The 27,665-nt window shown below is 43.1% G+C and overlaps 1 protein-coding gene across 4 annotated transcripts in view; it reads right to left on the minus strand.

The window, feature by feature from the left end:
• Window positions 1-1,842: 1,842 nt before the first annotated feature.
• TSPAN9 (tetraspanin 9) overlaps window positions 1,843-27,665 on the minus strand; it is a 208,446-nt gene continuing 182,623 nt past the window's right edge. For all 4 annotated transcript variants that reach the window (XM_048508807.1, XM_048508806.1, XM_048508805.1 and 1 more), the window contains 4 exons: window positions 21,574-21,675; window positions 20,355-20,492; window positions 14,814-14,897; window positions 1,843-11,983 (listed from right to left, as the gene is read on the minus strand). In XM_048508807.1, coding sequence (XP_048364764.1) covers window positions 11,912-11,983; window positions 14,814-14,897; window positions 20,355-20,492; window positions 21,574-21,675 — 396 coding nt within the window. In that variant the 3' untranslated portion in view covers window positions 1,843-11,911. The remainder of the gene's footprint in view (window positions 11,984-14,813; window positions 14,898-20,354; window positions 20,493-21,573; window positions 21,676-27,665) is intronic.

Below are 27,665 nucleotides of genomic sequence, written 5' to 3' on the forward strand. Positions count from 1 at the left end.
TTGCACCCAAACCATATTGTGTAGTCGTCCTCCCTGCTCATGTGTAGTAACAGAAACATGTGAAGTGATGCCAATAGATTGTGCAGTCAGCCACTGCCCCCCGCCCCATGAGAGGCAGCAAGGCGGAACAGTAGCCAGAAAATGCATGGCCAAGAATAGCATGTTTCCAGGACCCCACTTCAGAAGGGGGGAGGAGACTCAGGGTGGGCCACATCCACCCTGAAGAAAAGCCTCCAAACCAACCAACCCGCAAGGCTCAGCTTCACATTCATTGGTCCTCTGGGGCTGGGCCACAAGGCCACGCTCCTTTTGTGATGTGCTTTCACATCTGGGAAAGCAAATCAATGGCAACGTCCCCTCAATTCCAACGGCGTTAATTTCTCATTCGCAACTGACACTGATAGACATTTCTGCAGCAAGTCACATGATACTTTAGTTATTGAATACTTTATTCAAGAAGTAATGCAATCCTTTTCAATGGCTTTTCAAAGTAATACAAGCATTTTACATGAGTCTAGAAAGAATGAGAATACTTTGTTTAACTTGATTTAATGGAAGAAAAATTATATTAAAATGAGAAGATAATGAAGTAGACCCAGGTCATAAGACTGAAAAATAAAAATAAGGTTTAAAAATTAATCCCCCTTTTCATACACATAGCAAGAAATTTGGTTGATGCCTGCCTATTCAAATACCACACATCCAGAACAAATCAAACAGAACTTGTAGTATGAGTGTCCCAACTTTACATACATATATCCCAATATCATTACCTGGAAGAAGGACTTATCCGATATCATGTGCTGGTTAAAGTAAATAGTAATATTCTGAGGCACTTCCCATGTATAACCTTTATATCTTATGGCACCTATGCTATCTGCTTTTATAGTTGCACAGAAGCAAGAAGAAGTGGGAAAGTGTCATGCAAATGCCAGTTACTTCATCCAACCGGAAGTGTTAACAGATGTCCCCACCAACAAGGATCATCCCTTTAGAACAATGTTTGCACAATGGTTCCAATTTCTTTGGATCATTGAAATGTTACCTCTGTCTTGAAAGGAGCTTTCTTGCTTCTCTATGTGAAGAAAATGATTGTTTCAATGCTATTCTATTCTTTATTCTGTTCTGGGGCTATGCCTGCCTGCTTGTAAGCCAGGGATAAAAAATTGGTTTGTATTTTTGAAGACTCATGTTATACAAGGTACAAGCAGATGCCACATCCACATCATGATAAGCAACTTGCCTGTAGGTAGAGAGGCAAACATTTATTGAACTATCTGGAAAGTAGATGCTGAAGGGGTGGTGGAAAAGGGCAAAGACTGAGCTATATCTGATGGCTTCCCAGGCTGAATGGCAAAAACACAGATGTTGTTTTGTGCCCTCTGGAATACAGGCTGGCTGGCTACTGCTGTGCAATGATGGGTTGGGGCAGCAGAGGCAAATAGTCCGCCTCCCATGAAAAGTGGCACCAAACCAGAAGTGATGAACGAGATGTGAATAAAAATCTTATGAAAATCATGATGTTTAATTTTGTTTCAAAGCAGCACTGGGGAGGCAGGTGGATGGAGGTGCGGACAGGCCACCTTGTTTAGGCAATGGGGCTTGGACAGATTTATGGAGGAGAAGTCGGTTTATGGCTACCAATCTTGATCCTCTTTGATCTGAGATTGCAAATGCCTTAACAGACCAGGTGATCGGGAGCAACAGTCGCAGAAGGCCATTGCTTTCACATCCTGCACGTGAGCTCCCAAAGGCACCTGGTGGGCCACTGCGAGTAGCAGAGAGCTGGACTAGATGGACCCTGGTCTGATCCAGCTGGCTTGTTCTTATGTTCTTATGTTCTTAATGGATGTGAAGGGGAAAATTTGGGGGGGAGGGGTTCCAATAATCACATTTATAATACTGATAAGGATAATCCAAGTCAGACTGCGCTCTACTTGCTTAACTCATGCTTCTCGCAAAAGTCCTTGAAAGATAAAAAACCCTCCTGCAGAACCATTTATAAGCATGACTGAGAAACCAGGTGTGATGACTCATTCATTATCATAAAAAGGGACAAAAGTCAGTTTGTAAGTTAAGCTCTACAGGCTGCAATGTGCCCAGCCGGAAGACAAAAAAACTCTCCAGGCAGCGGCATATCGGGGATCAGAGCCAATACTCAGAAACAAAGAGAGTTCCAAGGGTGATTCATGTGAAGGAAATGTTCAACTAGTGGAATATTCTTGATCGCATTCCTGATGCGGGAGGCGTGTTCAAAAATGCGTGCTTTTAAATTTCTGTGTGTCTTGCCGATATAATATTTCTTACAAGGACAAACAATAAAGTATAACATTCACTGAGTTACAATTTGAAAAACTCTCCAAATCTTTAACATAATTAACATGAGGAAAAGAAACACATGTTAATTATGTTCCACTGGTTGAACATTTTCTTCATATGAATCACTCTTGAAACTCACTTCCTTTTGGAGGGCGGTCTATAAACCCAATTAATAATAATAATAATAATAATAATAATAATAATAATAATAATAATAAGAGTCATCACACCTGGTTTCTCAGTCATGGAGATCTGCAGGGGTTTTTTTTTTGTCTTTCAAGGACTTTTGTGAGAAACACAAGTTAAGCAAGTTAAGATTCTTGAGTACTAATTAATCTAATAAGCCTTGAAGTTGTGACTATGAGGTCGGCATATGATCTAGATTCCGACTAGCTTATTCTGATATTCATTATTGTTTACAGGCTTTTTACTGTATTTGATTGTGTGTTATTTAGCACAAAGCTTCTGTTTTCTGTTTAATTCTTAATTTTGATGTTTTTCTACTTTTTGTATTTTTTCCCTACTTTTCAGAGAGCAAAAATTAAGGTATATGGGCTACGGTAGTAAGGGGTGCACCAGGTTGAGGTTTTCTTTTAAGCATTGGGTATATTAGCAATTATCGCTTGTAGAAAACAAAGGCATTTATAACATCTGAATTCCATAAATATTTCAGATATTGCAATTTTAAATGCTACGTAAATTATAAATGATGTGTTTCAATCCCCCCCTGAAATTTCCATACACACCTCCCCAATGCCCCCCCCCCGCCCCCCGGGCTTCAAAATGTCTGGAACATGCCTAAACAACATGAGTTAACAAGCAAAAGAAGAAGGTAGCTTCGGGTGAGTGGCTCTAAGTTTAAAGCAAAACAGAGCACATTGGTAGGCAGCAAGAGGAATGACTCTCTGCCCCCTGCTCCTGCCCCCATCTCACTATACTCAGTTGCATTTTTCTCCCAGGCCAGCTTTGACAGTAGATGGAAGCTGGTTGAAAGGGGATGGCAAATTAAACGGAGTGCTGCCAAGTCAGGTGATGCGTAGCGGCATTTAGATCTCTTAATTGTGCATGAAGAGAGGAGGACACATTCATTCGCCTTCAGTGTTTCGCCGTCTCCATGTGCACACCCATCAAGTCAGAATGTTTTTACTATGAATTGGGAACATTTATCTATTTGAAATTTGGGTAGGAAGAATTCTACCTTAACTTGATAAGAAATGAACAAATTAAAAAAATACATGAAAAAATACACGGAAATGAAGCCAATAGAAATGAATACAAAAATTAACAGTGAAAACTGATATGGGTCACAATGAAAGCAAAAACTAAATGGAAATATTTATGTACAAAACAAAACGGTTATACAAGAAAAAATACAAAATGAATACCAGAGAAACCCTTAATTTGGAGACACCCCACTGTTTACGTCGATGGGTGTCTCCAGATGCCCCGTGCAACTTCTGAATCAGATCAGCGCTGTACCCTGAGGAATGCTTTGGGATTTCTCCCTTTTGTTTCTGGACGTGGATATGATTCAGAACCATCAACAATCACAGGATTATGCTGATAATCCAGTTCACACCTGTTGAATGTTAGAGATCATGGAATTATATACGTGAATGTTAACAATGACAGTTAGTCATCTGCCTGTATTTACTGGCCTCTGTCTGTATTTCTGCTCATTTAACAGAACATGAGGGATTACCAACATTCTCTTAAGATTCTATACTAAATTTTGGGCATTGAGGGAAAGAGGACAAGGCTTAGTTCACCATAGCAAGTTCTGCATATAAGCAAAACCATACTAAATGAATCCACATAAGTTGCTCAGTTTTCATTTCCATTTGTATCTTCTTCTTGTAAAGCAACATAAAGCCCTTGGTCAAGAGATATCAACAGGGGCCTCACTGAGAGGAGCAGCAACAATCCGAGAGAGGTATATATTTAAGTATGCGAACAGGAATGTCAGCAAAAAGGTATGGCATTTATAACAGGAAATGTTGAATGAACTCCAAAAACAGAAGGCAGATCTTTGCATATCTTTTGTGTGAAAAGATCCTGCTAAGTTTGAACCAAAGAGTCTCACACTGTTTTACTGGTGATTATTGAGCAAAACGCACAATTCATCTCACAATTTCCACAAAAACCTGCCACAGACAATTCCTCTACTTTCCTTTTTCCATCTTTACCCACCCGTCATCTTTTTCAGAGGTCAACACTTGGAATACTTGTAGACATCATCAAGGGAACTTTTCCCCCCAGAAAAGCAGTTAATTAGTTGACTGGCAGGATGGTATGCTCCCTATTTGAAGCAGCCCAAAACTAGTTTTCAACTAATAGTCGAGGTTCCTCACACTTGCAATCTGGACTTTACTTCAGGAGACACACAGAACTTTTTCTCCCTCTCTCAAAGAACATGGGGGCACCCAATGATGTGCGCTACATTCAGGACAGACAAAAGGAAGTACTTCCTTAGCAAACAAGGAGTCAGATGGTGAAATCCACGGCTGTTGGTTTGCTACAACAAAAGATTTAGGCATATTAATAGAGGAACACAGCACTATCTGTAGCTATTATTCATAGTGATGAAAGGGAACCTGCACATTTAGAGGTAGAAAACACTGAATACTATTGCTATACGACACTATCAGAGAAGCTGGGTGCCCCAGAAGGGAAAAAAACAGATTTACCAGGGAGAAGCTCAGGACCTGAAAGACAGCATTCTCAGAGTTGCTGCCTGTTCCACACACAGGACTAACTAGACAGGCACAGGTCAGGCGTCTCAATCTGTAGATGGGAAAGTATTGTTAGGAGAAATTGTTTGGTTAGGCACTGGGGAACTTTCTGGGTTATGCCACTCCTGTACAAATGAGACAGAATTCCTTTGAGAACTGAAAGGGAAGCAGGCTACTGGCATTTAATACCGAAAAGGTAGTTCAGCTACTGTTAACTGCTCAGAGGGAAAGCCAACAGGAGGGATCAGAACAGCTCAGTACAAAGAAATGATGGTGTAACTGTCCACGGCCCCACTACCTGGACCTCCCTGAACCCTGCAGCAGCAGTGACGACCCTGGGATGCAGCCAGGGCCCTTTACCTGCTGGCTGGAGGGCCAGGGGTGATGACATCATCAAAGAGGCTGCCCCAGGCTAGCACAGGGCAGCAAAAGGATGGCGGCAGAAAGAGGGGATTTAAGGTGAATTGTCTAGTGGGATGGGGAGGAGACTGCTGGCAGGTTTTGGCCTGATGTAGGGTCAGACATCTGCCAGAGTGGGCAGCCAGGGGAGACTCCTTCCCAGTTGCAGAGCACTTTGAGGATCTGTGAAGGGCCTGAATCCGAGAGAAGGGCAGGTGGCATCTGCAGACGCAGCAGTATTGACTTATAGCAACACTGACTATTAGTAGGAGTAAAATAAAACTTGGGAGTAAGAGTGGTATAGAGAAGGAGAGCCACGTGGGAAGACAAAGGGGTTGAGGGAAGCAATGGTTGATGGAGAGGAAAACACATTATAAGTGTATCCTCTCAATCACAGAAGCCTCTGGGCCAAGATCCCCATTTAAATATAGCGGGAGCATCAAAACCATGATGGAATGGGAAAAATCAAAGGGATACTGTTATCCCTGGATAGGAGGTCAGGGAGGTTGTGTGTCAAAGCACTAGAAGACATCTGGGGAACAACCTCACCCAGAGAATTGCTGAGGGGGGAGTTACTGGGCTTTCTGGGTTCCTTAAAAGTGTATCATCCCACCCAGCTGATCTTGGGTTGAAGAGAAAATAAGAGAGGTGGCTGAAGTAGAATGTTGTTGTCACATAGGTGACTTTAATTCCCCTAACATCGATTGGTTAAACGTGTACTTGAGTCATTCTATAGGCATGAAGTCCTTCTACATCACAAATGACTGTGCACTGGAACAGTTGGTCACAGAACCTAGCAGTGATCTTGGACTGGGTTCTGGGAGGGCCTCGGGTCCCAGTGCTAGGAATGCATGTTGTTTTACCAGTTGGGAACAATGAATGCAATGCATTCATATCAATGGAAAGTTGCCCCTCAAGTAAAAAAAAGGTCAAGCATGAATGCAAAGGACAGAAATTTACAGAAATGGGGGGATTAGTTAGAAGGAAGCAGAAAAGGAAACTCAACAATCAAATCTCTAAAGGATTTTGGAAGCTATTTAAAACTACACTGAGACCAAGATACAATGCATACTTTGTCATGAAAAGTATCACCAAGTCTAAAAAGATTTGCATGATTAATAATCCTGCATAATTAATAGCCCAAGTCAAAGAAGCCATAAAAGACAAAATGTCTTCTTTTGGAAAGTGAAAATTTACCCAAACAAAATGAAAAGAAGCACGCACAGGGGCTGGCAGAAACAATGCAAATTCACAATTATTCATGCAAAAAGAGAATTTGAAGAGTAGATTACTAAGAGCACCAACACAAGCAGCCATTTCTTTAAATACATTAGGAACAAGAAACAGGTCAGAGAAGCAGTTAGGCCATCAGATGACCTAGAAATGGGAGCACCAGGGGGGGGGGGGCGGAGGGGCACGGTCCCACACCAGGCCCCCACGGTGTTCAGGAAGGGCGTCTGAAGAAACAACAGATGGAAAAACTGTCAGTCCCCAGGTCCTGATGGCACAGAGATCCAGGACGACTTCTCAGGGAACTCAAATGTGAAACTAGGGAGCTACTGACTGTAGACACTTCGCTATTAAGACAGCCTATAGATCACCAATTTTTAAAAAGAGTCAAGAAATTACAGCTCAGTGTTATTCCAGGCAAATTAGTAGAAACTGTAATCAAAGACCGAATTATTAAGTGCATTGAGGAAGAAAGTCTGCCAAGGGAGAAATTAACATTGAGTTTACAAAGAGAAGTCCTGCCTCACCAAAGTTTTGTAGTTGTTTTAAAAAATGAACCAGCATGTAAATAATGGTGATCCAATAGTTGTTTCATACTTGGATTACTTGGGCTACTTGGACTTCCAAAAGGTACCTCACCAAAGACTTCCAAGTAAGGTCAGCAGTTGGGGGTGAGAGGACAGGTCCTCTTATGAGCTAAACTTTGTTTAAAACAAGAAGAAGCAGAGAGTGGGATTAAGTGGGCAGCTCTTGGAATGGGGGGAAGTGAGCAGTGGAATCCCACCAGCCTTGGTTAATTTGTTCATAAATGATCTGGACCTGAAGGAAATTTGCTGATGCCACAATAATTATTCAAAATTGATTACATGAGGATCCATCTAAACTGGGTGAGTGAGCAATGATGTGGCAAATGACATTCAATGTAGATAAGGGGAAGGTGATGCACTATGAAACTAAACTTCCAGTATATGCAGATGAGGCCTGACCTTGCTAAAACTGAGAGGGGTCACAGTGCATAGTTGGGGTCGCCTTGAGTCACAGTGAACAATTCAATGCCAATGCTGACTCAGCAAGTAGCAGCGGTGAATAATCCATGCCAGGGAAAGATATTAGGAAAGGTATTCAAAATAGAAATGACAATATTATAATATCTCTACATAGATTCCTGGTGCAGCCTTCTTTGGAATCGTGTTGTGCAGTTTGGGTTGCTGTTATTTCAAAAAGGACACGGCTGAGTTGGAGGTATGAAAGAGGCAACCAAGATGATTCGCGTGTTGCAGCACCCTTCCTATGCAGAACGTGTGGAACTTTTCGGTTTAAAAACTATGACTAATAAAGGCTTATAAAATCCTTTATACGATCTGAATAGAAACCAGCGTATTAAAAAAATTACACATCGAGCAGAGAATGTAGACAAAGAGAACTTTTTATCTGTCTCCCCAAACGCTAGATGTTTGGGGTGGGGGGAGATGCCCAATGAAGTTGATCGGAAACAGATTCAGGACGGATGAGATTCAAATCCAGTAGCAACTTAGAGATCAATCAAATTTCTGGGGTATCAGCCTTCAAAAGACAAACTCCCTTTGACTCTTGAGGGAACTATGATTTTTGAAAGCTGATGCGGCACAAATCTTGTTGGCCTCTCCAGTGCCGCCGGACTCCAATCCAGCCATTCTACTCTACCCTCAACCTAAAACTTTATTGTTCAATGAGTAATTAAAGTGTGGACATCACTGCCAAAGGATTTAGTGATGGCCACAATACCAATGGCTTTAAAAGTGGATGAGGGACATTTATGGAAGATGCCATCAGTGGCTACAAGTAAAGGGCACCTGCACAGCCAGAGGCAGCAAACCTCTGAGGGCCAGTCCTTGGGAGCAACGCTGGGGCAATGTCCTGGCCTCTGTTGCTGGCTCTTGCGTGAGGCTGTCTGCTGGACTAGAGGGGCCCTCGCTGGTCTGATCCTTATGTTCCAATGAAGGCCACGGCCTCCATGCCTTCTTTGCTGCCCACTGAGTATGACAGGATGCTGGACTAGATTGTCTGGTCCAGCAGCAACCTCGTAAGGATCCCAGTGGGAACTCTCAATGCACTTCATGGGCTGTTCACTAACAGGAGTGTGTCTACAGTTAAATGGATCCTTGCATGGGGCAGCTTCAGATTACAGGTGTGCGTATTTGGAGTCTCCTGGTGGGGGGGAGGAGGTGTGGATTCCTGCAGCGTGTCAGTCTGAAGGGTTTAGCACAGCACCCACTCGTACACACTGTTTCTGCTTTAGAAAGGCAGCATGGGTTGATAAAGGAGCATTCAGGAATATCAAAATATGGACAGAGCTATCATTTGGGCCACAAACACAGTGACTGATCAGCTTGCACCTGTAGCTACTCCCCAGTGGGTGTCCATGGACTCAAAAGGTGGTTACATTACAAGCAGGAAGCTCTTAAAGGGAACGGTGCCTTTCCCTGTGCAAGAGCCAGGTCACTGTTCACATCAAAACATGATGCGGAAACTCTTTTTGCATTTTTAGAGGCCTTGGACTAATGTCTACGGTAGAAAATGGGGGGTTACACATGAGTGAATGTGGCAGAGCCACATTACAATTACTTATTGCAGTTGATGCCCCCATATTCTCTACTACAAACAGAAACATTCTCTGACATGTAGCGATGGTGTTAAATATGTCATGTTTCAAGGAAAATTCCTCTGTCTCATGGTTGGGCACTAAAATGCAATGCTCATCTTCAGTGAATTGTTGAAGGACTTGTCTTGTGGTTTCATCCAGGGGAAGCTCCGTTCCTCCAACCTTTGACTTACGAAGAAGGAGAGAACATTCTCCTCAGTATTTGTCGATGCTCTAGACCCCACGGCTTGGGAGAAAGCGGGCACCTACAGTCTGTGCAGAAAATTAGACTGGCTGAATGCAGCGTTTCACAAGCTTCTAATACCAGAGGCACACTTCTTCTGAATTAAAACTGGAGAAATATTTCATCCTTACGTTCCAGAATGTTTACTTTTATCGTTATACACAATTGCCTAAGGGATGGAATTTCCAACGATGAACCCCTAGCCAATGGGTGTGCAGGACTCATGACATTCCGTCCGGTCCCGTCCCTGCCCACCTTCACCCATCCCAGGAGCTTCCCTCACCCCAAGCAATACAGGTTGAACTTCTGGAAAGGAGGAGGAGGGGGGGGGTCCCCCTCCCTCCCTCTTCTTGAGCCCATTTTTTTTTCATTTAAAATGGTTTTAGTGCCAGTAGTGTACAAAAGATCCAAGAGGTTTCTGAGCATACCTTCTAACTGGAAAGGAGCTATGATCTCAAATGGCTGGCTGCCTCATTCAGCTGCACCTCTGCAAGCAGGAGTGACTGAAGGATCCAAACCTATCCAGTGCAGAAACAATGCGGAATAATTGCTCCTGGCCCAACCCCATCAGGCTAGCGCACTCTTGTCAAATTTGGAAAAAGAAGCCAGGAAACCAACCAGGAAGTCCAGGGTTGCTATGCAGAGGCAGGCAATGGCAGTCCACCTCTGAACATCTCTTGCCTCGGCAACTCCACGAGGGGGTCACCATGGGTCAGTTGTGGCTTGAAGGAACTTTCCACCTCCAGCACGACCGGATCCTAAGGAGTTCAAAGCCCTGTCTAATTACTTCATTCATTTCTTCCAGCACAGATGCAGTTCTCTAATTGACATGACCTTGGACCTTATTCTGAAAATGCTGGTTTCCTCTGTGGACGGCTGTTTCCTCTGGCAGGCCAGCTCTTCCTGCTTCAGTTATTACAGTAAATCACATGGAAGCCCTTGTCTCATGGCTGCCCAATGCATACTAACGGTGGGTTTTTTGCCATAAAGCCCCAGCTTATCTATGGTGACCCTAGGAGGTTTTCAAGGCAAGAGATGTTCAGAGATGGGTTGCCATTGCCTGCCTCTGCACAGCAACCCTGGACTTCCTTGGCGGCCTTCCATCCAAACACTGACCACGGCCAACCACGGCCAGCCTGGATTTTTCAGGACATAGCCAGATCAGGGCACTAGTAGAATTGCAAAATATATTATTATTGGTGTGTTGTAAGACTACCCAGAAACAAGTAGTAGTCCAGGAGAGCTGGGGAATGCCTTCGCAAGAAATAGGGTTGGATCCAGTGATGTGTGAGTGGAAATATAAGCAGGCAATGGCAGTCCCAAACACATAGTTCCACTTTCTCAAGAGCTTTCCTTCCTGTAAATTATAGTGCCCAGAAATTGGTTGCAAAAGATTTTGCATAAGCAGAAATACAAATGGAGAGGCAGTAAGTTTGACCGCGTAAGTGCCTGCCGTTTTCTTCTATTTCTGACCGCACAAGAACTCTAGTGCAAGGAAAATCTTTGCAATGGAGCCAACCCAGCATTTTTATGACACTTGGGTTCCTCCCACATGTTATGTAGCAGCAAATCTAATGTTGTTTCCAAGTGGATACTCTCCTGCTAATCCTAGCTCTCTAATGAACACACCTATGCAGTATGTGATATCGTCATATGTAAACTGTGCACATCAGGCGTAAGCCCCAGCATGGTTTCACTACATCACAGCTGAGAGCAGCATTGCAGCCATAATACAGATGTCAGGAAACAGGCTGCATTTTTTTTCCTTTCTGCATTTAAATTGCAAAGTTTAAAAATAGCATCCTTCAAAGATTGCATGAAGTTACTCTGAGAATAGCACAGGAAAAGAGGAAGAACAGTAGAAAGTTATAAATCAGGTTATAAATTCTAGTATACACAGTAAGGTACAAAAAACCTGCAGCTAAGTGGCTTTTCCAAGTCTCCCTGTAGGGTGTAGGGTTGGGCACAAGCCATTTATTGACCTACTAGAAGACTTTTAAGAGGATTCTCTCAGGAAGCTCAACACACATTGGTGGGGTTACTGTCACAAGTCTTAAAGATATTAGTACAGTAAAGGTTGTTTCTCAAAGGGTGTTAGAGAAAAGTTTTGACCAGAGACCTTTGAATTAGTGTAGAAAACTGATTAGCTGTTGATAAGTTTCCCTTCTTCTTTGGCAAAAAAATGGTGAATAAAAAGAAACAAATAAGTAAATCCAGTCACATGTTGTGCTCAGGTCCTATCAACCACATGCTGTCGACTGACCGGTGGGAAGGAGGCCCCAAACTGGGCCTAGCCGGATTCTCTTGTTCATCATTTCCTTTCTAATGGCAAGAGAGAAGTGTTGTTGCAGTTCATAATATGATGTTTTAGGCATCAAATTTTTTACCAGTCCTGTGAATTTGCTGGAAGAGAATCATGGAAAAGGCCATGCCAAGTATCTGAGAGAAAGAGAGAGAGAGAGACCTTTTTAGTACATCGGTTTAGATTTCTTTCTGTTCAAAGACTTTCACATGCTCACTCATTCTTATAACAACCTTCTGGTAGACTAGCAGGATCAATCAACTATCACAGGCCATGGAGAGGAGACTGAGGAGAATTGTGGCTTCCATGCATAAAGCAAAATTCAAAGCAAACATGGGGGAGGGGGTCCTCCACGTATGAAGAACTTTGAGGGCAGTCGGTAGAGTTGAGATGAAAGAGGCAAAACTCCACAAACTTCTTTAAACAAAAGACAGATTTGAGGAATGAGTGCCCTGGGTCTTTCACTCCCTTGTATTCCTACAGCAGGACAGTTCCTATACCCATATCAGAGACATCTGTTGCCAATTAAAAGTATTTGCCATTGTCAGAAGTTTTCAGTACTGGCGAAGTAATCAAACCTTCCTTAAACTTGGTCAAACGTAGCTTGACATGTTGGAGTCCAAGCATGTTGTTGGTCTTCCTTTTCTTAGAACATAAAGTGGCAGTAGTCCCAAGCGTAGGCACAGATCAATAGTCACAGTGCGCCAAACCCCAGAATGCCTTAGTCCAAGAGGGTTCTCAACCCCTTTTTTATTTCACCCTATCTTGCATGGATGTGATGCTGTCACTTCCCACTCTGCACCCCAAACACACAACCTCTAGTATGGCAAACTGATACTTGCTTCATTTTATAGTGAGATCTGCCATCTGATGGCAGTAAATTACAAAAGTAAACTACAAATGGACTTTATTGCAAATTGTAGCAGCATCAAGGCCCCTTCCGTACATGCAGAATAATGCACTTTCAATCCACATGCACAACTGTTTGAAAGTGGATTTCGCTATTCTGCACAGTAAAATCCAGCTGCAAAGTGCACTGAAAGTGCATTATTCCGCATGTGCAGAAGGGGCCCAATATACACAGCAGTCGATTTCCCAATTCCAATCAAGAAACTGTCCAGCACTCTCTGGAAGGATGTTAATGAGTTCCAGAATCCACATGGGAGTGATCTGGCCTCTAAAGGTATGAGGGGTGATAAAATACCTTTGGGCCTTTCCTCTGGAACCATTTGCCCTAACACAGATGTACTATTATGATCACATTTGCAGATTCCAACAAGTCTAGAAAAACATCCATACTAACCATGTAATATCCATCTGGTTTCTTGATAATCCACACAAAATTAATTGGAACCATCTGACCAGAACAACAGATGACCAGAGGATCATGGACAGCTGAATCATCCGCAAATGACCGGTTGATTAGGCACAAGTTGTCTGCGGCACTGCCAGCCAAATGTTCATCACGACAGGATTTCTTGTATTTCCTCCAGCCCCATTTTCACTTTCCATTCTCTCTGTGGTAAGCGAGACCACTTCTACCACAATTTTAATTTGCTTCGCTGCCTGGCAGGACAGATTTGCCAGTGAGCACAGCTTTGCCCTGGACATCTCTCCGCTCATGGATAGCCTTCCCACTCCCTTGCGCTGCCATCCACACCTTCCCCCCTTGCACACACACACCCCATGTTGCCGGCAGCTTCAACTCACAGAAAAGAGGCCCACTCACATGGGCTTAGCTAAAACACACTGACCTCTAATTCTCATATTGATACATCAAGGTAATAATAACAGAGAGTGATTGGAAATAACAAGCCTCTCGGTCTTCCTGAGGCAGCAGCAACAGTTGGTGGGGGGCGGAAAATCAGCTGTAAGACATGGACCCACATGCTTCCTCAGCAGCATGTGGGTCCAATGAATTGCTTTGCTTTTTTCATTTGTGGGGAGGGGATTATTTTTGGAACAGTAATATTGATATAAGTGTAGTTTAAAGGGTTAAGCCAGCAATCTTGATAACCAGGTGTACTTTAATAATTAGTTGATGGGCGGTGTTAAGGGAAGCTCTATGGCAAGAAGTGAGGGTCTCCTGGCATGTAAACAGAGAAACATGAGGAGAGCCTACTTCAAGCCCACTGCACATATAAGAGTGTGAGGTAAGCGTTCTGTGCATAATTGGCCACCCAGGAATGAGAAGTCATTAACTCCATCAGGTAAACAAAGAATTGGCAGATGCATGCACAGGTTTAAACTACGCTTAGTTAGCTCTGTTATCCAAGGTCCGTTCTTGCTAATGTGCTCAATCCCTGACCAAATCAACATGTGCCTCAGCATCTACCCTGCCTGCTTTTTGCTGGTTTTTCCTTCAAAAACCTTCACAGACCCTCATTGCCCATCAGGCCTCCTCTCCTCAACCATTTTTGTGCACAGATTCCTCCAACCAACCTCCTTGTCAGAACTCCCCTGTATAGACAGTGAAGCATTTGAAAGTTCACAGATTTTATAGCTGATGGCAGGTGAAAGGCAGAAGCCTGTTCTGAGGCGTTAGCTCGGAACAGTTTGATAATACTCAACAGTGTTTCCCCCTCTCCAAATGTGTGAAACAAAACAGAACAAGATTCACTGAAGCGGATCTTCCATCCCACGGTTAAAGATAACACAGCTGCAGGAGAGAAACGTAGCAAAACAGCAGGCAGAGCTTGGCACTGCAAAGCATCCCAGTAGCAACCCCTCCCCCCTGACACACATCCTGACACACCTCTTTGCTGCACCTTTTTCTGCATCTGTGGTATTTGGCCCAAATAACCCACATTGCTAGGCAGATTCTCAAAGCCCAGATTGCACATGGATGGGCATGGGCTGCCTTGGTGTTTACAAGGAAGAGAGACTATTCAAGCCCTGCCATTTGTCCTTCCTAGCTCCCCCATCATGGGCAGCGACGATCATGTTACTCACTTAGGGCACACATACCTGCATGATGAGGATACACATCCCAACGGTCCCAAAAATATGCTTATTATCATCAAACCACATCTTAACTTTTTCAAAACAGCCCTGGGGAAAAAGATTTTGAAACAATATGTTGATTGAAGAAGCATTATAAACATGGAAGAAAGTTCAGAAACTACTGACAGAAAAGATGGAAAAGAACAGCGTCCTCTTGTTCTCTCCCTGCTAAACATGATTATAAATCACTGGCCTTTCTACTTGCCTATTTAAAATAAGAATATCTACAAATATATCTATAAAGAATACATGAAAACATGAGTTGTATTCCCAACATAGTAGGAGCTGGGTGGTGGACATTGTGAGGCCCAGCTAGACTGTATAAGATGTTTGAAAGCTACTGCTGGAACAGGCCCTGCTTGCCCCGAGGAGTCCTCCAGGGCAGGAAAAATAGTAGCACAGCTGAAGCTATGTTAGTCAGTCACAGCAGAATGAAACAAAAGTCCAGCAACACCTAGAAGAATAACAATTTCAATGTGAGTCATAGCCTACTTCATCAAAGAGCCCTGGAAGGGAGCTCCCCCTGCTGTTGCTCGGACTGGAAGTCAAGGGACAGAGGCTGGGTAATATTGTTGAGGCTGCCTGTTTCAACCCTGTACTCTGGAGTTGAAGGCTGGTTGGTTGAAACAGAGCAGGTTGAAACTGAATCCATCAAAAGGCCAGGAGATCCTCTGGCTGAGGCGGGGGGGGGGAGGTGGAGGATTTTCAGCCGCCGGTGTGGGAGGGGGCTATATTGGCACCGGCCCCCTCTGTTCGCGACCTGGGGGTCCACCTGGATTCGTCTCTTTCAATGGAGACCCAGGTGGCCCACATAACCCATTAAGCGTTTTACCATCTTCGTCAGGCCCGGCGGCTGGTCCCCTTCCTCTCCCAAGCCGACCTAACCACTGTGGTCCATGCAATGGTCACCTCCAGGCTAGACTATTGCACCTTCATCTGGCGGGCCTTCCCTTGCGTCTGATTGGGAGACTGAAAATGGTCCAGAATGCAGCGGCTCATTATGCTTACAGGGAGGTGCCATCTGAAAACATATTACACTGCCTGTGCTTAGCCGCTTGCGCAGGTTACCAATTGAATACCGAGAATCATTTTCCAGGTGTTGGTGTTAACCTTTAAAGGCCTTCACAGCGGTCTAGGACCTCCGTACCTCACGGACCGTCTTACCCCATATGTCCCAAAATCGGTCTCTGCATCGGCGGGAACCAGCCTACTGGTGATCCCTGGCCCCTCAATGTCACGAGCTGGCCTCCCACCCGGGCCCAGGGCACTGCATCTCTGGCCCCACACGCCTGGTGGGCAGCTCTCCTGCTCAGCTGTCAGACCTCTTGGAATCTCGCTTCAGTTCTGCAGGGCCTGAAAGACTGAAGCTGTTCCACCGGGCTTTTAGAGTAGACTAGCCCGTTGATGAGAAACCCTCCTTCTTCCTTCTTTGTTGCCTATAACATCATGTGGCTCCCTACCGCCCCCTTCCCTGGGGTTCTGCGAGGTTTTGAGGGAATTGATAGTAGGCGCCATCTTAAGTTATTAAATTAATCAATTAATAATGCTGCATTTTAATGTGGTTGGGTTTATTTTTATTAGAGCCGTATTAACCTATATTTATTGTATTTTAATCTGATATTGTGCTCCTTCTATATGTTGTGAACCGCCCTGAGCCCTTCGGGGGAGGGCGGTCTATAAACCCAATAAATAATAATAATAATAATAATAATAATAATAATAATAATAATAATAATAATAATAATAATAATAATAATAATAATAATAATAATAATAATAATAATAATCGGGCACTGAGATCTCAGAGGTTATTTGTCGTTTAGAGGGAAGGGGTGCATAGTGGAGGATATATGTTGCTGCTTATTGTGAGAATGTTCGATCCAGAAAAAAAACTAAAAGCAAAAGTGTTCACAGGTTGTACAGTCCCTCCAAACTCAGAATCCTGATAAGGACCAGGTGTTGTTTGGCTAGGGAGGGAAATCCATGACTACAAGCTCTAAACAAGTCGAACTCTAGTATAAATAAGGAATCTTTAGTGCCACTGTTTACCGGATTCCCCTGGATGTGTATGTTCTACGGATGGGATCTTGACAGTATTTGTTTCTTAACGATGCATATTATTTTGCAGAGTTTTAATCCCCAGTGCTTTTTTTCATATTTTTCTTCTGGAGCAAATCTGGAGCTTATATCAGGTTTGTGGTAAGGTCAGTCTTAGAGCCCCACCCAAAAGGGTGTAAATCTCTGGTACAACAGTCAATAATTCAGACTCTAGAATCTAAATGAAAGTAGTCTTCATTGTGCTGTCACAGTGACCATTACTGCAGAAAGCCAGATCTGAGGATTGTGGCTTCTGCAGACACATTTATTTTCCACAATTTCCCACTCAGCCTCCCCCCGCCCAATCTTCCCACAGATTAACAGAACAATAAAATAACGAGGTGAGAAGAGCTTTGTTATGAGTTCTAAGTGTTTCAAGAACATGCGATAGTCTTCGCCCCAACCCCACTTCCGGAGGCCTGGGGCAAGGAGGCCTGTTTCACTATGTTGCACAGCGCAGCAATTAGAACAGAAAGGCCCATTAACATAAGGCAGATAACAACAAGCCCAGGTGTGACCTTGGCCTCTGGCCAGTCGATGCCAGGCAAAGCGGGAGCCAAAGGGGAAGGGTGAACCCACTGGTGGAAGAGGCAGAGCTGCCCTCTCCAGGGTACTTACCCTGGCAATTCCACCAGCATGTAGTCACTCCCCCCTCCCAGCACTAGGACATGGTGCCGGAGAGGTCTCCAGCTTCCCAGTGCCACCGCTGGCGTACAAGGAGGGGGTCAGGGAGGACCTGAGGTTAGTCAGCTCCCTCCCATACATTTGCAGCATTGCGCTGGCAGCTGGGAAATCAGACTTATGGCGCCCTTTGACTGGCATAAACCTATTCAGCCCCATGGAGACTTTCTGGCAGTGGGGAGGCTTTTTTACTTTGCAAGCCTTCCCAAGCCACTGGGATGCTTCTCTGAGACGATGGCTGGGCATGGCCACAGCCAGGCATCTGTCTCTTGAATGGGGCTGTCAGTCTACTAATGGTTCCAGTCTCTTAACTGAAGTATCCACAGATGGGACCAATGGCTGGGGTGCTCCATGGGGCTGGATGGCCCAGGCTAACCTGATCTCATCAGATCTCATAAGCTAAGCAGAGAGGACTCTGGCCAGTTTTTAGATGGGAGACCCCCAAGGAAACCGCCAAATGCTTCTTGCCTTGGAAGAAACCCTTGAAAACTCTACCAGGGGTCACTGTAAGTCGAGAAAAAATAGAGAACATAAGAACATAAGAACTAGCCTGCTGGATCAGACCAGAGTCCATCTAGTCCAGCACTCTGCTACTTGCAGTGGCCCACCAGGTGCCTTTGGGAGCTCACATGCAAGATGTAAAAGCAATGGCCTTCTGCGGCTATTGCTCCTGAGCACCTGGTCTGCTAAGGCATTTGCAATCTCAGATCAAAGAGGATCAAGATTGGTAGCCATAAATTGACTTCTCCTCCATAAATCTGTCCAAGCCCTTTTTAAAGCTATCCAGGTTAGTGGCCATCACCACCTCCTGTGGCAGCATATTCCAAACACCAATCACACGTTGCGTGAAGAAGTGTTTCCTTTTATTAGTCCTACTTCTTCCCCCCAGCATTTTCAATGAATGCCCCCTGGTTCTAGTATTGTGAGAAAGAGAGAAAAATTTCTCTCTGTCAACATTTTCTACCCCATGCATAATTTTAAAGACTTCAATCATATCCCCCCTCAGACGTCTTCTCTCCAAACTAAAGAACCCCAAACGCTGCAGCCTCTCCTTATAAGGAAGGTGCTCCAGTCCCTCAATCATCCTTGTTGCCCTTCTCTGCACTTTTTCTATCTCTTCAATATCCTTTTTGAGATGTGGTGACCAGAACTGAACACTCCAAGTGCAGTCGCACCACGGCTTTATATAAGGGCATGACAATCTTTGCAGTTTTATTATCAATTCCTTTCCTAAATATCCACAGCATAGAGTTTGCCTTTTTCACAGCTGCCATGCATTGAGTTGACATTCCCATGGAACTATCAGCTAAGACGCCCAAATCCCTTTCCTGGTCTGTGACTGATAGCACTGAAGTTTGTGTATGTGTGTGTATGTGAAGTTTGGATTTTTTGCCCCTATGTGCATCACTTTACATTTTGCTACATTGAACTGCATTTGCCATTTCTTAGCCGCTTGGAGCTCTTCGCAATCCTTTGTGGTTCTCACCACCCTACATAATTTGGTATCATCTGCAAACTTGGCCACCACACTACCCACCCCTACTTCCAGGTCATTAATGAATCGGTTAAAGAGCACTGGTCCCAATACGGATCCTTGGGGAGGGGTACTACATTTACACAGCTCACCTAGGGCACCAAAAACCTTTGAGCCAGCCCAGAACTCATTGCATTTATTCAGCCTAAAGGCTAAGTCAAGGCTGAGGTCAAGGCAACAGTCACTGGGACTGGAATTAATAGTCAAACAGTTTCCCTGCTGTTCCAACAAAGGTGGGCTGATGCAAATACTCATGCAAAGAAGAAGCAGACCTGATGAAAGAGTTGGGGTGGTTCTCAGTCTTGGGTAGTTGCTACAGCAAGCTCTTGGGTTGAGGTCAGAAGGAAGGCAAGGCTTACCCCAAGGCAAGAGAGCTAACCCACCTTCTGGGGGAATCATTTTGGTAATCAAAGGGGGCTCCTGGGGTTATCTCAGCTGCCTCCTTCTAGGGTGTCTACCCAAAAGGCTGAATGAAATAAAATCATATTAAACAATATATATATATATATTGTTTAAATCATATTAAACAATATATATATATATATAAAAACAAGGGTCCCTTTAGCCCTTATAACACCAAATACAGCCTCCAGGTCTTCTTCAGTATGGTCTAATAATAATATATTATGTGAACCTGCATATAATTAAATAAAATGATTTGACTTTTGTATCAGCCAAAAGGAATACATGCCTATGTAATAGGAGTGTTAATAAAGTATTTTAGACTTGTATAGGCACACATCTGAGGAATGCCATCGTAATATTTCCTTCTGATAAGTATAATTTAACTGTTTAATTTGATATTATTTCCCCAATCTTTTGGGTACCCAACTTTGTTTTGAGATTGGGTCATTTCCCCTTCTGTTCTTCCAGTGTCCTTCTAGGGTGGTCCAGATATTCAGCTTCCTCCTTGGCCAAATCTTCAGCCCTGCTGCCTGGTGAGGAGAAGTCATGCTCTGGTCCATATCAAAGGCAGATAGTATTTGAATTTATATTGGCCCATATCCTTACTTTTGAGAATCAGTTTTTGCTGTCTATTATACATGGACATTTCTATTTCTTTCTGTGTTTGCAATTATGCTCAATGATTAATTATGTTCTTGAACAAACAGGAAAGAAAGTGAACTTAATTTAATTAATGTCCTGAGTGACTTTAAAGAGAAAATTAAGATTATACATAAACTAGAATTTACCATTTTCCACACCAAATTTGTGTTGGTAGAATTCCGACCGCAGTCTTGGGAATTTTCCATGCAGCATCTGTCTGGGACCGTGTTGTCACCAAGCACTTCATACCAGTCTGTATAACTAGTGACACCACAACAGTGCATCTGTGGGACAAAGACAAAAAAGGCCTTACATAGATTCGCAGCATGTTTTACAATGCTCCTGGTAATACTGGCTGTTGTGGGTTTTCCAGGCTGTGTGGCTGAGGTCTGGTGGTTTTATTTCCTAATTTTTTGCCCGCATCTGTGACTAGTATCTTCAGAGGCATGTCATGGTAAGATATGTTTCTCTCTGAGGCATAGTGTGGAGTGATTTGTGTGGTTGGGTATGTGAGATGAGTCACACACATTCAAACTACCAAGGTGCAACTTCAAATGAATTCCACCCAGACACGTGCTAATGCGCCTCATTCCCTCCCACCTGAGAGGAGGACAAAACTGATACCCAACCACACAAATCACTCCACACCCGTGCCACAAAGAGAAACACATCTTACTGTGACATGCCTCTGAAGATACTAGTCACAGATGCGGGCAAAAAATTAGAAGCTAAAACCACCAGACCTCAGCCACATAGCTCAAAAAACCCACAATACCAACTTAATTCCAGCCATGAAAGCCTTTGACAATACATTCCTGCTAATAAATTAGATGTATCGCCACATTATCAGCCTATCCACTTCAAAAGCAGTCATATGACTGAAGAACCTGAGACATTAAGGAGCTTCAGTCCAACTTTCTCCACTTAATTTCTCCACTTAAATGCTGAAACCTGCCACCCATTTCAGTTCATTCAGTTTCTTTCTTGCCATCTGTGTTTTGACAGCGGAATCATCTATTTCCCTGTATAGAGACCAGGTGAAAGCCATGGTGTTGTTCTGATCCATATTAGTTGCTTCAGAGATTTGCAGAATTATAATTAAATAAAGACATGTCTTGGTGTATCCTGTGAAAAAACACCATTTATTCCAAAAGATGGTTTCATTTCCTTTCAAAGTGTGAAGTAAGCAGAAAAGCTCCAAGTTCTTGAAAGATGAATTTCCCCCAATCAGCTCCTGTGACTGCTGTGACGGTCAGTAAACAGAAGAAAACAAACACCATGGGAGGCTAAAGATGAGGGAGAAGAGCACAGTTGTAGAACTTTTGTGTTCCAGATTTTACAAAAAAAAAATGCCAACGTCTTTACCTCTGCCTGAATGATATTCCAAGCATTTTTCAATCCAACATTATTGTCTGTGTTATAAAGCTTGAGTCCTTCTTTCAAATCTTCCTTGGCATTTTCACTGACCTGTTTCATACAGATAAACATTAGCAAGATTGTGTTAGTTTTAAATAATGACAGATGATCTGTTTTTTATTTATTTATACATACATATATACTTTAGACATCGGGGAAACTTAGGGACATTTAAAGAAACCAAATACCTACCACATATTGGCCGTCATTCTAAAAGCTGATCACATACTAGAATGGGCGAGGGAAGGACTCACACAATGTTCATGGCTATATGCACTGGAGAAAACAACTTCTTCAATATGAAAATAAGAACATAAGAACATAAGAACAAGCCAGCTGGATCAGACCAAAGTCCATCTAGTCCAGCTCTCTGCTACTCGCAGTGGCCCACCAGGTGCCTTTGGGAGCTCACATGTAGGATGTGAACGCAATGGCCTTCTGCGGCTGTTGCTCCCGATCACCTGGTCTGTTAAGGCATTTGCAATCTAAGATCAAAGAGGATCAAGATTGGTAGCCATAAATCGACTTCTCCTCCATAAATCTGTCCAAGCCCCTTTTAAAGCTATCCAGGTTAGTGGCCATCACCACCTCCTGTGGCAGCATATTCCAAACACCAATCACCGCGTTAGCATTGAAGAAGTGTTTCCTTTTATTAGTCCTAATTCTTCCCCCCAGCATTTTCAATGAATGCCCCCTGGTTCTAGTATTGTGAGAAAGAGAGAAAAATGTCTCTCTGTCAACATTTTCTACCCCATGCATAATTTTGTAGACTCTCAATCATAATCCCCCCCCCTCAGCCTCCTCCTCTCCAAGAAACTAAAGAGTCCCCCAAACGCTGCAGCCTCTCCTCATAGGGAAGGTGCTCCAGTCCCTCAATCATCCTTGTTGCCCTTCTCTCTGCACTTCTCTTTTTTTCTATCTCCTCAATATCCTTTTTGAGATCTTGTGCTACCTCAGAACTGGACACAGTACTCCAAGTGCTTGGTCGCATCCACTGCTTTATATAAGGGCATGACTTAATCCTTGCAGTTTTATTATCGAATTCCTTTCTAATGATCCCCAGCATAGAGTTTGCCTTTTTCACAGCTGCCATGCATTGAGTTGACATTCCCATGGAACTAATATCAACTAAGACGCTTAAATCCCTTTCCTGGTCTGTGACTGATAGCACTTTAAACCCCTGTAGCGTGTATGTGAAGCTTCTTGGATTTTTTTGCCCCTATGTGCATCACTTTACATTTTGCTACATTGAACTGCATTTGCCATTTCTGAGCCCACTCATCTAATTTATCAAGGTCCGCTTGGAGCTCTTCGCAATCCTTTGTGGTTCTCACCACCCTACCTAATTTTGTATCATCTGCAAACTTGGCCACCACGCTACCCACCCCTACTTCCAGGTCATTTATGAATAGGTTAAAGAGCACTGGTCCCAAAACGGATCCTTGGGGGACACCACTCCTGACATCTCTCCATTGTGAGAACTTCCCATTTACACCCACTCTTTGTTTCCTGTTTCTCAACCAGTTTTTAATCCATAGGAGGACTTCCCCTCTTATTCCTTCATTGCTGAGTTTTCTCAACAGTCTCTGGTGAGGAACTTTGTCAAAAGCCTTTTGGAAATCCAAAGAGTAGACAATGTCCACCGGTTCACTCCCTGTCCACATGCCTGTTTACACCCTCAAAGAACTCTAGTAAGTTTGTAAGACAGGATTTGCCTCTGCAAAAGCCATGCTGACTCTTCCTCAGCAGGTCTTGCTTTTCTACATGTTTTAAAATTTTATCTTTAATGATAGATTCTACTAATTTACCAGGAACAGATGTCAAACTGACTGGCCTGTAATTTCCCGGGTCCCCCCTAGATCCTTTCTTAAAGATTGGTGTGACATTGGCCATCTTCCAGTCTTCAGGGATGGAGCCTGATTTCAGGGATAAGTTGCATATTATATAAATATGCATTTCAGTAAAGAGAAGTGGTGTCTGTATGTTAACCAGTATCCTTCCAGGAACCAGTACTGCTGTGGATGTAGTGTTACCTATACTGGTATTATGTTCCCTAAATTTCCCAGTAAAGCAGACTCCATTGTGAATGAAAGCTGGTTTATTGACAAAAATCAGAAGAGTTGCACTCAGGTCAGGATCACTGTCCAATATGAAAATAGGCACAAAAATCCCAGCAATAACTACCTCAGCCCCCCCGCCCCTCCCAATTGCAGTTAGACAGCAACGGTTCTCTCCAGGTTGGTACAGCTGTGCCCCCCCCCAAACAAGTCCTAGATAAATGCTGTGAAGTTTTCATGTGGAGATTGTTCCTTAACAAGCCCACATAGACAAAGTAACTCAGATCAATGGAAGTAAACATACTGAATACAGGCAGGCATTTCCCCAGATGCCACATCTCCTGCTTTCCACGGAAAACTCAGGTCTTGACAACTGAGGAGAATGGCATTTGTACTCTAACTTGACTCTTGGGGGGACCATGGGCTGGTCACTCACTCAATATTAGCTCAATGTTAGAGTGTGATAAACATATAACAAATAAAAATGTGCTTCCCATAAAAGGTAAAGAAATCCATGATTTTAAGTAAATCCCCCATCTTGGGGAAACTTGAAGATACAGCGGCTGGGCCAGACCAGAATGATGTCTCACAGTGTAACCACAATGCACTAGCCCTGTTTATATGCCACAATGAACTGCATTCAGCCTACAGTTCAGCTGAACTAAGATAAGTGGGGGGAATGGGCCCCCACAGGGGGGCACGGGGGGCAGTGCCTCGGCACCATTTTGCCCTGGCCACCAATTTCCCCCCTCTACACCACTGATGCACCCTTATGTTACATGCAATGAATGTAACATGAGAATTACTCAACAAATGTATGGAGTACATATGAATGTACTCAACACATATATGGATCTTGTTAGTGGTATATCAGGAGAGGTTTAGTTGGGATCTTAAGTTCTGTTGGCCCAGAATCCTACTTCTAGTGCTGGTGTAGTGTCATACAAGAGATGGAATAAGCAGAAATGGGAGGAAAGTTCAACAGGAGGAAACACTGTTGTGCCTGCCCTATCCTCACTGCTCACAGCCATAAGGGAGCAGCAGATGATTCCAGCTTAGCCACCACAGCATATGAAGCCCATGATAAAATTCCCAGAACAGGATGCAAGGCACAAAGTGCTCTCTCTCTCTCTCTCTCTCTCTCTCTGGCATAGTGATAGGCAGAGTGAGAACACACAAGTAGGGATTTTGGTGATGGAATCCCTGGAGACATTTTTCAAAAGGGGAGCACCTAAAGATGGACATAAAAGGACATGAATGAAGATACACGAGGGTATGCAAAGGTGGTTCAAACTAAAAATGTCATGGCTAGGAAGAATTTCCTCTTTAAAAATAAATGTATTATCAAAATTGAATTTTTAATACAAGAAAAAACCCTGAAGAAAAGACAGTCAAACAAGTTTATATGGAACAGCAAAAAAATAAGAATCAGATTCAAAGTTTTACAAGGCAAGAAAAAGAGAGGCAGACCAGCAGTACCTAGTTTTAAATTATATTATCAAGCAGATGGTCTTGTTTGGATTATAGATTGGATTAGGAATCCAGGCCAGAGAATAATAAAATTAGAAATGGCAGATTTAGAAGAAGGGTGATGTTGTTTATGCACAGAAAAATCAACTAGGAAATTTTTTTAGTGCAAAACAAAAGTCATGGGATTAGAGACAGACTGTTTAAAATTGGAGAAGATACATGACAAAGAATTAGCCCTCTAACATCTTTTGTGATGTCATTTATAAAGTCTATCATGATAATAATTTGGTGAAAATACTGATTATATAACATATGTAAACATGATGGACATTCAAGGAGAAATTAAACCCTGGCAAAAAAATAAAGGATCCAGGTAAAAACTAAATAAACAAAAAATACAACAGCTATTATATTTACAAGTGTATAATAAAATGGTCCAAAAACTTTGGGTACAATAAAGAAAAAGAAGATGGTGATGAGGAGTTTGGATTTATATTTCACCTTTCTTTCTGGAAGGAGAATCAAGGCAACTAACAAACTGCTTTCCCTTCCCCTGCCCGCACAAAAATCACCTTGTGAGGTAGGTGGGGCTAAAAAAGTTCCAGAGAACTACGACTAGTCCAAAAGCACCCAGCAGGCTTCATGTCTAGTCCAAAAGCACCTTCAGGCTTCACACTGCAGGGAAACAAATCTAGTTCACCAGATAAGAGTCCACTGCTCATGTGGAGGAGTGGGGAATCAAACCTGGTTTTCTGTCCACCCACCCTTAACAACTACTCCCTGCTGGCTGGGTCAGTGGGAAATATGTGGTTAAAGAACCTTAAATTCATACAAGTTCCAGTCTTAAAGAGAATTTCTATAAAGAGAATTCCTATAAAATGATGAGTTGTTGGTGTCTGTCACTGGATAAATTAGCAAAAATGTTTAAAAATGTTCTGAACATGTGCGAACATCTTGAAGGGTCATTTTACAATTTCTGGTGGACAAGTAGTAAAGCTAAAAAAATTAGGTACAAGTACATTCAACAATTCAAAAGATTTTAAAGACTAATATACAAATGAAACCAGGGGCTTACCTTTTGGGTCATATGGACAGAAAGTTTGAAAAAAGATATGGAACTTTGTTTTATAAATGAACATTGGTAGCACGAATATTGTATGTGCAAAAATTGAAAACTTCGTAGGTGTCAAGTGCTCTGTGTGATTGACCTTGGTTCCCATCCGTTTGAGCGCCAACTTGACTTTTGGTGTATTGCCCGGACTTTGCGCTGGGATGAGATATGTGTGCTTGTGTGTTATCATTAAGAGTGTCACTTTCTGTGTGAATTCTTTCCTTCTTCTTTCTGTGTGAAAACCTTTTGTTTTGGGTATCTCTTTACGGGTGGGATGCTAGTCTGGTTTTATACTACTGATTGAACTCTGGGGCTCCAGAGTTCTCCTGCTTTGCCTATGGATCTGTCTAAGCCAGTGAATAAAGAACTGTTTGAAGTTACTTTGATCTGGACAACTGTTTGAAGTTACTTTGATCTGGACTCAGTCTGTTCCTGACAGTAGGTACCCATAATAGAAGAACAGTTTGTGAAAAGATTGGCTAAACTTATTTCCTTGATTACAGATAAAATATTTTATCTAAACGTATAAACAGTTAGAAATTCTTGATGGACTTTTGCTTAAAACAGAAAAAAATGAACTGATGATTTGTTGATTTGAGGACAAGGAGAATAAGAAAGTGGATATAATACAGAAAATAGTGATTCATATTTAATAAGTAATAATTAAGAACTTAACAAATTTTATTTCTATATATACAGCTAGAGAACACATGGTAATTTTTAAATCGTATTTATAGTTGGCACTGAGTGGAAGCTGGCTTTTATAGTAGAGTTCTTGTCTTTGTACATCTTTAGATGCTGTTTGTCTTTAATAAAATTTCATAAACTTTAATAAAAGTATTTAAGCAGAAATCTGTGGAGAAAAAAGGAAATATCTGGAGATAGGGGGGTAGATCCTGGGGGAACGAGGGGGTTGATGAGGGCAGAGACCTCAGAAGGGCATCATTCCACTGACTCCAAAGCAGTCAAAGCAACCATTTCCTCCATGAGAACGAGGGTTGCCAATCACTTTGGAGGGTGGACCCAATGGCAATATACTCTGCTGAAGCCGTTTCCCTCCCCAAACCTCAACTCCCCCAAGGCTCCCTCTCATATCTCCAGGAATTTCCCAACCTGGAGATGGCAACTCTAAGGGGCAACCAATCTCTGCAGTTGGGAGATCTTATGTGATCCAAAGAGATTTCCAGCCCCCACCTGGATGGCAATCCTAGAGGGAAAGGATGGGGGGGGGGGGGCTTTCAAGAAAGGGAAAGAAGAAATAGTGGGGGAGGGGGAAATGGAAACGCCTCCCACAAGTCTTTATGGGTTCCCACTTGCCCTAAACTATAATGCCTGGTTTGGCAAGGCCTCAGCATCCCACTCCAGCCAGTAGAACACTTGTAAGTGTCCCTCCTGCCTTGGGG

This window comes from Sphaerodactylus townsendi, linkage group LG10, assembly GCF_021028975.2.
Source record: "Sphaerodactylus townsendi isolate TG3544 linkage group LG10, MPM_Stown_v2.3, whole genome shotgun sequence".
Lineage (NCBI taxonomy): Eukaryota > Metazoa > Chordata > Lepidosauria > Squamata > Sphaerodactylidae > Sphaerodactylus > Sphaerodactylus townsendi.